Source organism: Misgurnus anguillicaudatus, chromosome 24 (genome assembly GCF_027580225.2).
Source record: "Misgurnus anguillicaudatus chromosome 24, ASM2758022v2, whole genome shotgun sequence".
Taxonomy (NCBI): Eukaryota; Metazoa; Chordata; class Actinopteri; order Cypriniformes; family Cobitidae; genus Misgurnus; species Misgurnus anguillicaudatus.
Genome location: NC_073360.2, coordinates 5,036,149 through 5,051,463, shown reverse-complemented (window position 1 = coordinate 5,051,463; position 15,315 = coordinate 5,036,149). Strand labels below are relative to the sequence as shown.

At 36.6% G+C, this 15,315-nt stretch overlaps 1 protein-coding gene across 3 annotated transcripts in view; it reads right to left on the bottom strand.

The window, feature by feature from the left end:
• Positions 1-11,447, bottom strand: part of LOC129437506 (protein NLRC3-like) — a 43,229-nt gene extending 31,782 nt beyond the window's left edge. The window contains exons 1-3 of one of the 3 annotated variants that reach the window (XM_073862781.1): positions 11,293-11,447; positions 9,257-9,330; positions 6,712-6,825 (exon numbers count right to left, since the gene is read on the bottom strand). In XM_073862781.1, the coding sequence (XP_073718882.1) occupies positions 6,712-6,825; positions 9,257-9,300 (158 nt within the window). In that variant the 5' untranslated portion in view covers positions 9,301-9,330; positions 11,293-11,447. Of the gene's footprint in view, positions 1-6,711; positions 6,826-9,256; positions 9,331-10,545; positions 10,932-11,292 lie in introns of those variants that run through there. The other 2 variants (XM_073862782.1, XM_073862783.1) reach the window with 2 other exon arrangements.
• Positions 11,448-15,315: the final 3,868 nt, after the last annotated feature.

The window sequence follows — 15,315 nt, the reverse complement described above, 5'->3', positions numbered from 1 at the left end:
ATGGTTTTAGCCACTTTAGCCGGTGTCATGAGCAATCCAGTCCCCCCGAGCAATTCGGTCTCCCCTAGGACCCCGATTGGTATCTACACTAATGCCTGCTCAAAAATGTGTCATTGCAATATCTCGTCTGCATACGCGGCTAGCAAGCTAATTATGTTGTACAAAATAGAAACATTACATTTTTTTTAAAATAAAAGTTAACTAAAAAAACAATATAATAAACTAATATTCATGTTGCAGACACGTCAGTACTTTTGTGCAGGGCCGCATTAACCATAGGGCTAGGCGGGGCTAAAGCCCCGGGGCCCGAACAAGTAGGGGGCCCGTGATTGGCTGTGAAGCAGATTGACTGCTACTAGACATCTGATTGCCAAAGCCTTACCACGCCCCCTACAAATTAGGTTTTTGCCGCCAGCCGCAGCACGCGCTTTTGAAGAAGCGCTGAGAGCGGAGAAGCGCCCGACGTCATTCGCGTCGGGCGCATTGTCCAATCGAATGAGGGGAGAGGCGGGCCTTACGTTGTGGTAAGGGAAGGTTACAAGGGCTTTGAAGAACCGGACTCCAGTCGCTCACTTTCTCCTGCGTCTTTGTGCACCTCTCACCCTCAAACAAGGTCAGAGCAAGCGTCCTATTATTAAAGTTTCTGCTAATATGACAGTTAACAGTAAAAGAGCGCTCACGCGTCAATATTTGATTGACAAGACAGCTTACTCGGTGGTTGCTTAGCAATATAAAAAGCCGCGCCGCACTGTATAGGCTGTATAGTCACAAAACGTAGAACAACATTTGGTCAGACATCACTTTAAAATGGTGAAATGCTTTACCATCAGAAATTAAAACACTGAAAGGACTCAAGGTTTTTAATACACATTTAAAGCAATGGCTAAAACTGAAACAACTTTGTGAACGCTGATTATACAGGCTACAACTTAATGTATACATTTGTTTAGATTCTGTGTTATAGTGACTACTACATCTATTTAAGCCCACATCTTATTTGATGTATTTGATGTATTTATTGTATATATTTTAATAGCTATAAATTTGTGCTTCAATACTCTGTAATCTCTGTTTTAACCTTACAAGCCTAACCAGGGACAGGGGTTGCAAATTAGTCTTGGCTATAAACCTGTATGCATGGAATCTACTTTGTATTTTTTTATAAAGCAATGTTTTATGCATTTGTCCCTGTCAAATAAACATTAAATAAATATAAATAAATAAATCAAACATCAGAAATAAAGTAATTTACTGCCATTGACTGAATCACTTTTGTAAAATAAATAAGAATGAATGTTGAATTTATAGTGAAAGATAGGTACTGTATATTTGATTACTTTACACAATATAATATTATTCAGTGCTTTAAGTTTTTCAAGTAGGTCGATTTCTTGTGTGCCTTTGTTCTATTGTTATTAATTGTAACTCTTGTCATCAGTAAGCTTGAGATTATTTTCTTAAGTGACTATTATTTTTTTGTGATATGGAAATTGGTCAAAAGAATTCTGAAATGTTAGTGGCATTAAATTTCCATATGATAAAATTCTTATTAAAAGTAATATAACTTGACTGTGAAGTATATCATTATTGTTAGATATAATGATATAACATTTAGCTCATCGCCCACCCCTATATTCGCTATTAGCAAGTCATGTTTACAGGTTAGTGTTAATCTAACAGCTTTTTTCGTGCAACTGTTATTCTGAATTCTTCTAGATTATATTTATGTAAAACAACTTCAGCAGTGTTTTAGAAAAATGTGTTCTCTCTGTAGTTGGTGACCTAAAGTGGTGTTGGGGGGGGGGGGGGCTGCTGTAATTCATAGCCCCGGGGCCCAGTGAGCTCTTAATGCGGCCCTGCTTTTGTGTCATCATCTGCTTTGAAAAAACAATACTTTTATTTTTTGTAAATTATTAACATACCTTACGGAATATATTTTTTTAATAGTAAAAGGGTTGTAATCATGGCTTATAATTATAATTTAAATGTGTGATTCAACTATGTAGTAATCATGTTTTGTATAAGTAATTAATGAGTAAGTAATTGTATAAGTAGACAGTCAAAAGTGGAAATGGTACAGTATAATAATCTAAATAATAAAATGACACAAGCAATGTGTAGATCTCCCGCCTATAGCCTCATTTATATACTACTATATGAAACATATCATTTAAAAGACATCAATTGTAATTTTAACAACGTTCTAACTAAATCATAACGCGATTTTGTAGGAATTGTAATAAGGCGCTAAGAAAACTACCCATGAGGAGTTTTTTCAGCCAATGGAGTCGCGCGGGGTCCTAGGGGAGACAGAATTGCCCGGGGGGACCCAATTGCTCATGACACCGGTTTTAAATTAATTAAACTAAAAAAGTAACTTGCATTACTTTTTTTAAAGTAACTCAAATATTAATGTGTACATTTAAAAAGTAATGCGTTACTTTACTCGTTATCAGAAAAATAATATAATTACGTAATGCACTTTACTTGTAATGTATTACCCCAACACTGACTTATGTACTATTTGCACGGGATAAGTATTATCTGGGGACCTGTGTGATTTAGAAATGACATCCCTACGTCCAAGTTTTGTGTGGCCGGTTCGCACGGGATAAGTAAAGCCTGTGATTTCACTTAAATTTACTGACTTATCTCCCAGATATATTGTTGAGGCTTTGCATAACACTATTTACGCAACACCGCGACACGCTGTAAAAGGTACCTAACCAAATCATATTTCGTTAAATCATGAGTGAACGTGTGGGGAAAAAAGTGAAACTGAGATGACAGAATTAGCGTCATCTGCCTCTAGATGCAGTTTTAAAGATTTAAAATTACTTTAATCTAACTGATCAACACAAATACAAGGCATTAAAATATAACAGATTGTTTACCAGCATTAAATAAAAACCTTTAAAGGTTTTTTCTTTGTGTATCAACATTGTCCGCTCAGTGTACGAGAGCTGCAGCCTGACGCTGATGGCTGTATTATTAATTTGACTCTCGCCTGGGCATTTAGATATGCAAGTGTTTCATCAACAAATCTGCGTGAAACATAATCACGATGATCATCTGCCGACTCGACTGTTTTAGCACGTCCTCTACGGAGAGTCTGCTTTAATAACGGCTGCTCCGCGTGAGCTTTTGTTCTGTACCTTTTTACTTATACTTATTTTTAATTGCATATAGCCTATTTCCACATATTTTCGACCAAGGAACACACATAATATAAGTTATTATGGATAACAGTTTAGCTTGTTCTGAAATGATGAAAAAAGCCAAATGACTAAAAATGATCTCTCCAACTTAATTTCACACTTTATAGATACAAGTTAATTTACCTACTAATATATTATTAAAAATGTCCTACATTAATATGTATTACTTTGTGTATTGCATTAGTTTTGTACATATATACATGCACAAATACTGCATCATTTTTTATTTCTTTAAGACACTGCTCTGTATTGCTTTTTAAATTTGCACTTAACAAGCCTAAACAATGTTCTTCGATTTATTATTAATAATAATAATAATAATAATAATATTAAATAAATATTTAGATGTAGTATAGCTTGTGTTAATCTTTTTCTGTCATGGTTCTGCCTTCTTGCCCTTTGTTTAATCTAGTCTTGTGGCAGAATCATGACAGACCCATGTTTTGTGTGGGTTCACGTGGTCTCAGTATCATACCTGTCAAGTTTTGGATTTGAAAATAAGGGAAATTTTCCGGCGCCCACCGCGAACAGTCCCACTACCAACCCAAACAAGCTCCAGTATTCCTTACATTTTAAGACTGGTGAGGGCCGGATAATATTTTTTAAACCTTAGTGCTGATAATTGTGTTAAAATTAACTAAACAAACTAATTCATTAGCAAGAAAACTAGTGAAACACACAGCTCTGTGAAAACTACATTTCATAAGTCACACTCATACTGTACATACTATACACACAAATTTGCATCTGTACAAAACCCAATGGCCTTAGGTTGAAAAGCCTTATTCTAACGTTTTTTGCATTATACCTTAATGCCAAAATTATTTATAAAACATTCACTTTTCTTTGTAATGAGAACAGTCATTTAGAAAATGAAAATGCTAGATGGGGCAGTGGCCCAAACCAAAAAGGGCACTGTGGGGGTGGTACTATTAGTATGGTTTTAATAACGTATTATAAAAAAATGAGTTGTTACTCTATTACTAGCATCAACTTAGACAGTGATTACAAGTGATTATAATAGGAAAATATAATAACAAGAATTAAAGTGTGACAAAAGATATTCAATATGATTTACCTGCTGGCTTGATGGAGCTTTGAATCAATGTTTGCAATGTTGAACTGCCTTTAGCAGCCTCCCTTTCCGTTCTCTGTCTTTATTTTGTGAAGCTATTGGTGTTTTTTGTATTTTTTTGTCTACAAAGTGTGCCAACAACAGCAAATTTAGTGTTTATGTTAACTTAGATCTGACCAGGAACATTTAATTCATTAGACAAGCATTGTAACGATAATAATGTGGATATTTTGTTGCAGTTTGCTTGCTAACTTGTTAGCACTTTTAGAACACCGACAGCAAATCATTAACCGAAGAAATACATAAACAAACTTCCAAATTAGTAATTCTGCGGTTTAACAACTGATATATAATGTAATAAATCTACCTGTTAATGCAACAAACTTCAGACAGAAACTGTCGTCTTCGCTCTCCAGGCAGAGAGTGCACACAGAGATGCTGCGGAGCGGGTGAGAAAACACGAAGTGGATTAGCGGAATCAATGGACCTTTAGCGATCTGGGATTGGATTTTGTAATAACGCAGGTTAAAATACGGGAGATTTACGGGAAAATACTAATACGGGAGGACGGCGGGAAAGAAGGGTAAAATACGGGACTTTCCCGGCCAAAACGGGATACTTGACAGGTATGCTCAGTATTGGTTTACTGGACCACGTGTTCCCTGTGTCTTGTCTCTTTTACCCCGCTCCCTTGTCATCTTCTCCTCATTATTGTTTGATTTATATCACCTGCTCCCCTCTTGATTTGCTCCCCTATTTAATCCTCTTGTATTCATTGTCCTGTGCTTGTGCATTTGTTTCCATACCCGTGAGTAAAGCTGTCTAGTCTAGTCTAGTCAAGTCTAGTCTAGGTCTTTGTATATTTAGTGTGAAGTCAAGTTTATTGTTAAGTGTATCCAGTTTAGTGTTTATGTGTAGTTTGGTATCTTGTCCTGTTAAGTGTTCAATCCATCTGTCTATTGTTATCCTGTTTATATTGTTTTGCCCCCCTAGTGGGTTTTGTTTTCTGTTTATTATATATTAAAAGTCTTTTTGTTCATCCACCGATGTCTGCATTTGGGTTCGTCCTACACACCACCATAACATTTTCTCATAGGGGAAAGACATGTAGCACCCTGCGTTCTACGTCAGTGCACCTCGTTCTGGATTTAAATAATAATTTTATTTATTTTAATAAACAAGGGTTAGGTATAACGCACTAGTGTGAGCCACGCAAAATCACCACAAGGGAAATTCCTTTACCACGTAAGCCAGGGTTCCCCAAATCTTACCCAGGAGGGCCGGAGCTCTGCAGAGTTTAGCTCCAACGCGGATCAAACACACCTGAGCAAGCTAATCAAGGTCTTCATGATCACTAGAAAATCACAAGTGGGTGAGTTTGATTAGGTTGGACCTAAACTCTGTAGTACTCCGGCCCTCCAGGGTAACATTTGGGGAACCCTGGCGTAAGCCATAGCTTCACCTAACTTTAGAAATCGCAAATATTGACAGTTCTGCATATTTTTAATATGAATCATCAAGATAGACGAGAGGACGTTTAAAAACTGAAATATAGGTACTAATAAAGCCCTTAAGTTTCACCATGAAGGCAAAATAAAAATTGGAGGTGTCTCTGCATGTGCGCTTCATAGCTGCAGTGTCAGAGGCGCAGAAACTGAGAAAAAATAAACAAAAAAGGCTCACAGGTGACAAATGCTGGCCAAATTACAGAGATGCCAATTCGCACAGGACTAAAATTATCAGAGGACCTCGGTCTTCGGCGAAATATGGTAGGTGATTTGCGGAGGAATTTTTACATTACAAATTACAGACATGGCCGATTCGCACGGGATTAAGATCACAGACAACCTCTGTAATTATTACAAATCACTAGAGGTCACTAGGTAATACTAATCCCGTGCGAATAGGGCTTAAGAGTGTAATGGTTCCCACTGCTCACAGTTCAGTTTATATCACGGTTTTATGTTTTCGGTGTGGTTCGGCACTGCCAATGTTCAGAAAAACATTCAAATCAGCCAAACACTCTTATAGTTAAGTAACAAACATATTCACTTAAAACACTGCATGTTTCTACTTTGGGCATGTTTGTAACACAAAGCCTTCCATTTTACAATCGAAATTTAATCTGCTGTCACCATAAGTAACTTCCAGTTGCCATGGATGTCAAAATGTCAGGTTCTGTACCGACCCAAGGGAGGTAAATGGCACTGTTAGGATTTTTACAGAGAACCGTTACACCCTTATTATTTCCCAGGAAAAACTGTTTGTGTGCAAGCAGCAAATATGAGAATATCTGCAGTATAGATATAAATATGCATACTTATAAACTTATTTGTAAAAACTGTAGTGCTTTTACAGATGTGTCACTCTCAGCATCACCACATAAAAGATAATCATATGTTGTTGTTTTTTGTATACCTGACAGCAGGCCTTGAATCTTCACTCTTAAAGTTATATGGCTGATTTATGGACTGGTCACTCTTCATAGACGCACAGCTGGGCTCTGGATCTGATCTCTTCTGATGTCCTGAACTATAAAACACAACAGATTTAATACCATAAATTACATTACTAATATTATGTAAAAGATGCCAGTAACTGATGAGAGAAGGATGACGTGAACTCCACTGCTTCGTTCTCATTGGTAGTTGCTCCCAAAATTCGCTCAACATTTGCATAAAGTTACACTTTTCTTTATTTCCCCGCATCGCTGGACACACCCATACGGTCACCAACGGTCACTTTCGCTCGTGCCACTGAAAGTCGCCCGGTTTCCATTGAAATGAATGAGATTGCGTCGCTCTGCTACTGCTGGTGGCTGTCTGTCTGAATGGGGCGTTATTCGCACGTCTAGTTCACGCAAATGGCGCAATATGTGCGAATGGTGCTTTTTGTGCATTTTGCATTTGACGCAAATTTGCTGCAGAAGCCCGAGTTGAAAATGTTTTACTTTGGGGGATTTTCGCGCTGCGTTAACCCATCAGGAGTCTGCTTGCTGCTGTGGCGGTAGCCCCACCCGGAGTCACTCATTTAACATGAAGGAATGCTTGATATTGTCCATAAGCAGTCACCCGGAGCTATACGACACACGTTCTTATTTCTATAGAGACAGGAATAAAAAGGACCTCGCTTGGAAGAGTGTCAGTGAGGACATTGGGCAACCTGGTAAGTTGTAAATGAAGAGTTTGGTTCCAAAACGCAATAAATCCATTTTGACAAATTTTGGTAAAAACGTGTTTTCTATACCAAGAAAGTGACAAGATGAAAACAACTATTTTCTGTTACAAACTTTCACACAACATCTTTAGGTTATAAAAACATAAAAAATTCAAATCCATAAGTTGATTTTCAAAGATTTATTATAAAAACGGATTATTTTTTCCACAAAATGCAATAAATCCATGACAAGTTTTTATTCAAAATGCTATAAATCTATTGAATCAATAGCCTATATAAATGTGCATTCATCTTTGCCATGTTATGTTCATTTAGTTGACTAGTTGTACACACTAATTAAAAATATAAACATTAATGTCATTAATCAAAACACTTACTTTGTCATATTAAGATCACTGTCATTGCGGTTAATTGACGTCTTCGCTTAACGTCTTTCACAGAGATCATCTGTAAAATGTTTTTGGTCCTGCTCGATTTTCGTTGACTTCGAGTAAAATTATGTAAAGTTTTTCATAAGATCCTCTGGGGTCAATGTGTTAGCATGAGAAGCTTGATGCTGTCGGGAGAACAAGCACCCGTCTCCCGAGTGCCTTTCAGGGAAATTATTAGATGTTGATCGCTTACGTTTCTTTCCCATCACAGAAAACCATCACAGGTTTATCAATGCAATTAAAGTATTATTTTGTTTTGTTTGTTGATCACAAAGTACAAAGTAGATGAGGAAAACTAGGACTCCATGTACTCAGCGCGCCGCCATGTTTGTTTACATTGCGTGAATGGTGCGCTGTGGGATTTATTGCGTTCTGTAAAAAAGGGGGAGTGGCGTTTATCGTATTTTGGGAAAAAAGGGAGAACAGAATAACACGGCGGATATTGGATTTTGCGTAAAATTAAGAATTTACTTTTAACTACTGACCTGATATAATGCTGATTTTGGCAGTAACTAATTTTTTTCAAAAATGGCGTTTATTGCGTTTTGGAACCAAACTCTTCAAATACACATTTCACTTTTGAGTCACGTGGCATTTATTTCCCCCCTATAGTAAGGTTACCAAATACAAACCAGTAACTCTCTGGATAAATGCATAATCAACATCAGTCATCTTGCAAACAGACAACTGCATAGCACTTGCCCCTCCCACAAGAAGCGGATTTTGCCTCTGTCTACTTCGCTCTAGACGTGCAACGCATTCAAACTGTTCAAGCGGCAAACTAGGCACGGAAGACGCGATTTCGACGTCTGAAATGCGGTTGGTGTAAACGCAGCATTAGGATGCAATTGTTTTAAACAAAGCAGGAAGTAAAACACTCTCTTAACACTAGAACCCATCGTAATGTTAAGCCTTTGTTTTTTTATTCAGAGTCGTTTGGTGCGTGATGACACACAACCCTCTCACAGTTCATCTGTCGCATGTGTAGCTCAGACATTCACGTAACCTACTCTGTGCGCATGGCGGATTGCATGCAAATATTTATCAGCCCCAAGCACCAGCGCAAACAGTGAGAGACTGATCAGTGCAGCATCTCATGTTCATCTCAGCCAAAAAGCTAAGCAACTTTTATTTAAAACAGAAACCTGCCACGTTTGCTTAAATAAACAACAGTCCAATTTCCGTGCGCACGCGTGTGTGTATATACAAATATACAGAGACAAGTTTAACATTTTAAAGTTTTAAAAGAAGCCATTTTCGGCTTCCGTTTCGGTTTTCGGCCAAGTGAATCCTACATTCTCGGTTTTGGCCCAGAATGTTCATTTCGGTGCATCACTAGTATTTATATAAAGTACCTGCATTCTGAAGAAAAATCTCCATCTGTTGATGTTTGATCCATGATGGAGCTGCAGAGGTGAATCTGGTCAATCTGGGGCCCGTACCATGAAAATGGTTAAACAAACTCAGGGTTACAGGATTAGTTTCAGGTTGACAAAACCAAGCCAATGTGCAGGCCTTGTTGGTAAAAGCTATTTTCATGGTACCCAAAACCCAGGATTTGCACAAACTAATCCTAAACAAAGCTGGCTAACCAACTAAACCAGCTTCATGGTATAGGCCCCTGATCTCCACAAATGACAATGAATGAAAATTCAGATACAAAACAAACTCAGAATCAAAGTGAATTTATATGAAAAGATGGGTTTGGATTTACTAAGTGATAACTAAATAAAGAATTTGAATACAGAGATAGCATTTTAAAAGCACATTTTTGTTCATATACATGTCTCAAAATAGCAGATAAGTACACTTAGATTTTCTTATTAAGATTATTTGATCTTAAGTAGTACTAAAGAAAGAAATAGCTTAAGTACAAAATTAGTGCATGAAAATGCATCAAGTAAGTTCATTATCAGTACTAATATTTCACTTGGATGTACATTGAGCACCACTGTTCGGGACCAGATTTCATTTAAAATTTGATACATTTGTATTTTTTAAACATAAAACAATTTATTTCATTTGAATTAATTTAATCAGAATTACCAATTGTTCTAATTTCTATTTGTGCTGGTCCATTATAAACAATAAGTCAAATTAAACTGCTAGCAAAAGCTTTGAGAGAGAATTTGGTGGGCCTGATCAAGGGGCCGCTGATGAAAATACCCCTCCTCTAAAAGCCGGGATAAACTGCAGGATTTTGTACCCAGCTTATCACATTAAAGAAAGTTTCCTGCAGGTTATTCTTAGGTTTTATTTTTATAACCTAACAGGAACCTTCCCAGAAGGTTTCCCTGAGGGCAAAATGATTTCATTTTGAAATACGTTTTAATTGAAATAATACATTTTGGTTGAATGTCACTTTTATACAAAGAGCAAATAATATCACAGATGATCAGTGTAACGCTTAAATAAAATACATGAGAAATAAGAAAAATTAATTTGATTTTAATTATAATGTTAATTGTAATGTTCGCCATATGAATTTTAAAATATTAATTTTATTTAAACTTGCCCAGCTGAAAATGAGAGAAAATAAGAAATGTCAGAAAGTTCATCAGTTTGTTAATGAAACGTTTCAAACATTCTGGAAGGAGTTGATTAGTGTAGTCAGGTGTTTCATATAAGGAGACATCATTATTACCTGCTCACTGGTACGACACCTTACGCTTGACAAAGGAATCCTGCTTTAATTGCGAATTTCTTCACGTAATATAATATCATATTTCATATCACATGAAAATAGGCGGATTATAAACATTTAAACTACAAGATTCTCCGAGGCGCAAGGATACAGTTTTGTTTTTACAGAATGTAACGACGAGGCAAGTTCACAGTCGGCAACCAAAAACAAACGTTCCCAGAACGATCACATGAGAAGGTGTATCAATAGCTACGTGTGCGGAAATTCCATTTTACAGGTGTTAAAGAGCTGATTGTCTTTCGCTTTCAACGAGATTAAAATGCATTAAGGTGGAATGTAAAAATCTAAAAAAAATTGTTCCTTTATACTTGTATGTTGAATTTGTAATCAGTTAAAGCATGTTTATATCGACGCATCAAAGAATAGATTGATTCTAAATAGATAGATAGTTAGGAAGAAATAAATGATCCAATAACACTACGCATAAAACATATTTACATAAAAAACAGACAGCAACGTATATAATAACCCCAATGTTCAAACCATATACACCCTTGCCAGATGCCAACAGACCATTATAGTTTCCATTACAACCAATAAAATTCCCATTAAAAACATTTAATCCAATAGAATTTCTATGATGGTTTCTATTGTTTTGTTTTTAGCAGGAGTATCAAATAATAGATCGCTCCTTTAGATAAACTAAAAATGAAGAAGTGAAAAGCGTCTCGCGACACCTGAACTTACAAGCTGATTGGATTCAAATCCTCAATATTCTCCAGTTTTTACAGAAACTACACGAAAATACCTGAATATGCTTTAATACGCGTATCCACTTCCTTTAAAATAGAGGAGGATAAACAAACACATTTTACTTTCACTTCTAAACAAAGCGTTTGATATGTTTCTCCCTCTGCTGGCAGTACAAAGCATAATATTAAATCTACAACAGAAGAAGTAATGGTTTAGCATCAGTTTGTTCACTCTTACGACGTGGAACAAAGAGCATCGTATTAACAATGATTAAACTGAAATCAAAATGTCATCTTTGTTCCACATTTCTTTATAGTATGAAGACGTTCTCATTAAACTAGTCAAATACTTCACTCCTCTTAATAGTTAAGATGTGTTTACTACCTAACATTTAAGACAGAACAAATACATAAAAAATTAAAAGAGGAAATGTATAGTGTGCATGCACTGAGCACAATAATAAAGCAAGATGATGAATTTACCGTTTTTATTCAGCAAATGTGGAGTCGTGTTTTCTCTTCAATGTTTCGTGCTTACAGGCTACTTATTGTTACACATATTTTGTTTTCCTCCTCAGATGTGGGGTGTATTAGGTTGTAGCTGATAAAAACTAATACCAAACAGAAATTGTGTTGAAATTATTACATAATAAGTGACCAGTCCAGTACCAATACTGTAGCTGTGTCTCTTTTCATTTCATTTCAAAGGTTGTATTCTAACGAGGACTAATTTATAAATATAAATATTAATATATTTGAAAAGAAATTTCACACAAAAAAAATGTGTTTGCTTGTTTTATTTGGAGGTACAGTAATGCTGGAGGAGTTGAGGCAAATGCACAACAGATAGGGGTGAGTGGGATAAGATGAGCTAATTTTTTCAAACTGTATGTTGAAAAAAAAGAGACAGAAGTCAAACAAAAACAACGATCTTTATGTAAGGATGTCTCCTGTCAAATGAAATGATAAGAATGCCTTAATAACAACGAGCTTTGTATGAAAAGGTGGCTTCTGAAAAAAAAAGTGCTCTGTGGCTCAACTTGCCCTAGCTGAGGGGTAAGTTCATCCATGTGAAGGGGTAAACTGACCCACTAACTTTTTTTGTTTAAACCTGAACATAGTTTAAAAATTCACACTTTTTTAAATGTAATTTTAAAGGTACCAAAAAATGCATTGAAATAATATGTTAAATTGTTATTTGATATTTACATAGAACGTTTGTGACTATATTAAGAATTTTTTTGTACATGTCCGTTTACAACCCTAGGATTTGTCCTTTAAATAAAATTGTCTATTTGTGCCCTATTTGGAAGGGTCATGAATAATAATGTTGCGTTCAGCTCTGTTTGCTCTGCGGCTCATGCCAGTAGTTTACGTTAGTAAACAGACCTTATATTTTTAGTTTGTATCAGAATAAAATACAGATTTTAAGGAACAACTAATTGTTTGGAGATTGTTAGTGGATGTTTCTGAGTGTTAAGTTTGTGTTTAATTGTTATTAGTTGAATGTGTAATTTAATGTTGGGGCGTACATTTCGACTGTGACGTCACAGTTGGTGTTATGTTGAGATTGGCCTATTTTCCAGCTGTCTTTTGCGTGCACAAGATTTACATAAAAATAAGGAAACAAATGCATTTGAGGCTCACAATATGTCATTACTATGTACATAGCTCTTATTATTTATCTATGCCTAGTTAAATAAAGTTTTTATTCTATGGCACCTTTAAACATAACTTATTTTTTATGCCAAATGCATAAAAGGAAATGAATGAAATTTGTAATGTTTTGGCATGATATGTTTTCTAAAATGTTTAAAAATGAACAAATCAGTTGTGTGAAACTACAAAGAAAAAAAAACATTTTAACTAAACAAATTCAGTGGTTTCAGTGCCTCGTGGTGCGGTACGTTGAGTCAAAACGTTGAGTTCACTTTGCCCCAACAGCCGCCATTTTTGGAAAAACTTAGAAATCTTAGTAATTCAGGCTAATCTTCAGCTAAATCATTCACATTATACATTAGCCTATAACCAATATGTATGGTATAAATATTTAGACCTGGATAAATCTGCTTTGACATAACAGCCATTATACCTGACATGTATACATTTTACTTTGATAGGTTAAAAACAGTTTTTGTACAATAATTCATACTTATCTCTTTAACATGTGCTTTTCTCTACCATAGATGATGATGATGATGATGGTACCTGGATTTGTGGTCACATGGCTACAAATCTGTATGGTTGCCTAGATAAAGGGGGTGGGTCAAGTTACCCACTGGCTCACTTTGCCCCACTCTCCCCATTTGTTACCGTGAAGAAGACCAGTTTCTGCCTACCATACACTTCTGGACTCGTTGAGGGCAGTCTACATACCAGGCCACCTGAATGTGGCAGATGCCCTGTCGAGACAACAGACCTCCCCGGGGGGAGTGGAGACTTCATCTAGATGTGGTGAACCACCGAGGCTACGTCTGTATGCTTTTTCCCCCTGGTCGTGATGATTCCTCCACGGGGAGGTTCCCTTTATTCCCTTAAGTGGATTTTCACCTCTTGGTGCACAGCTCATCTGACAGACCCAGTTAACTGCCCCGTCGATGTAGTGCTGAGGTTTCTGCAGAAGCTTTTCTCTGATGGGTTTCCTCCTTCCATCATTAAGGTTTATATGGCAGCAGTTTCTGCCTACCATACTCCTGTGGAAGGCTCATCTGTGGGTAGACACCCATAAGTGGCTCGCTTTCTTTGTGGCACTCACAGGTTGTGACCTGTTAGCCGCACTAGGGTGCCTACTTGGGACCCAGCGGTCGTGCTGGAAGGGCTCTTGTCAGCTCCGTTCAAGCCACTTGAGACTTTGTCAGATAGGTTTCTTGCCTTTAAGACTGTGTTCCTTCTGCTATTACCTCTTTAAAGTGAGTGGGGGACCTTTAGGCCCTGTCAGTATCCCCTGCAGGTCTGAGTTTGCACCAGGGATGGCTAAGGCTTTTCTACACTCAAAGCCAGGTAATGTTCCTAAGGTGCTGAACAATGTGCCGAGGCCCATTGTTCTGCAGCCTCTTTGTCCTCCCCCATTCAAGCACTGGATACATGTTTCTCTGTTGCTGATTAAAAACGTTGGCTATGGGATTTTTTTTTTAAATTAACATTTGATCTACTTTTTTCTACAATTGCACAATTAATGGTGATATCCAAAATAAACTTCAATAAATATTGTTAAGTTATCTTGTGAATTGAAAGAAAACGCTTCCCTAAAGGATTTTTTTAACCTCAAATCCATTTTCCGCTATTATCCACTAGGTGGCGATCTTACCCAACTGAAACACTGACGCATTCACTAAACACTAAAACATCATGTACATTTTGATCATGTCTCTGAATCTGATCTCTAAGAAAAGTCCTTCACAAAAATGTAATTATCTCAGCTTTTAGCTCAACATTTGAGAGGTAATAAGAGAAGAAATGAAGGTAGGATGAAACCAGTTTTCTTTGTTGTTGTTTGAAAGCGGAGGGTCTGTTCTTTCATTTGATATATTTTATGTTTATTGAAAGAAGAATTTTTTTTCTGGAAGGCATTAAACTAAAACTGGGTACTTTTTTAAAAACGCTGACAGGGAAAGAGTTCAGCATGCTTCCAAGCATATTTGATCCACACTTCAACAGTTGCACAATATAAATGTTAATGTATCAATTAGATGAATGTTGATTTATGAAAATAAACACCTTAGTCTTTAATCATATTTTCATTGTTTGTGTCTTTGCTGCGTCTGTGTTGTTTGTGAACTGCGCTCTGTTTCAGTCACACTTCATTCTGAGGAACTACTTTGTTTGGCGAAAGAGTAATATTTGTACTAATATAATAACAACGCATTTGCTATGTTTTATTTTATGTAATCCTGCTATGAATATGAAGTAACCATTTTATAAATGCAATAAGCCCCGCGAAGCAGTGGTGTTACAGTGCATTTTATAACAGCTAAGGGGGTTTTAGGCACGACGCTGGTAACCCACTGCTTCTTGGGGC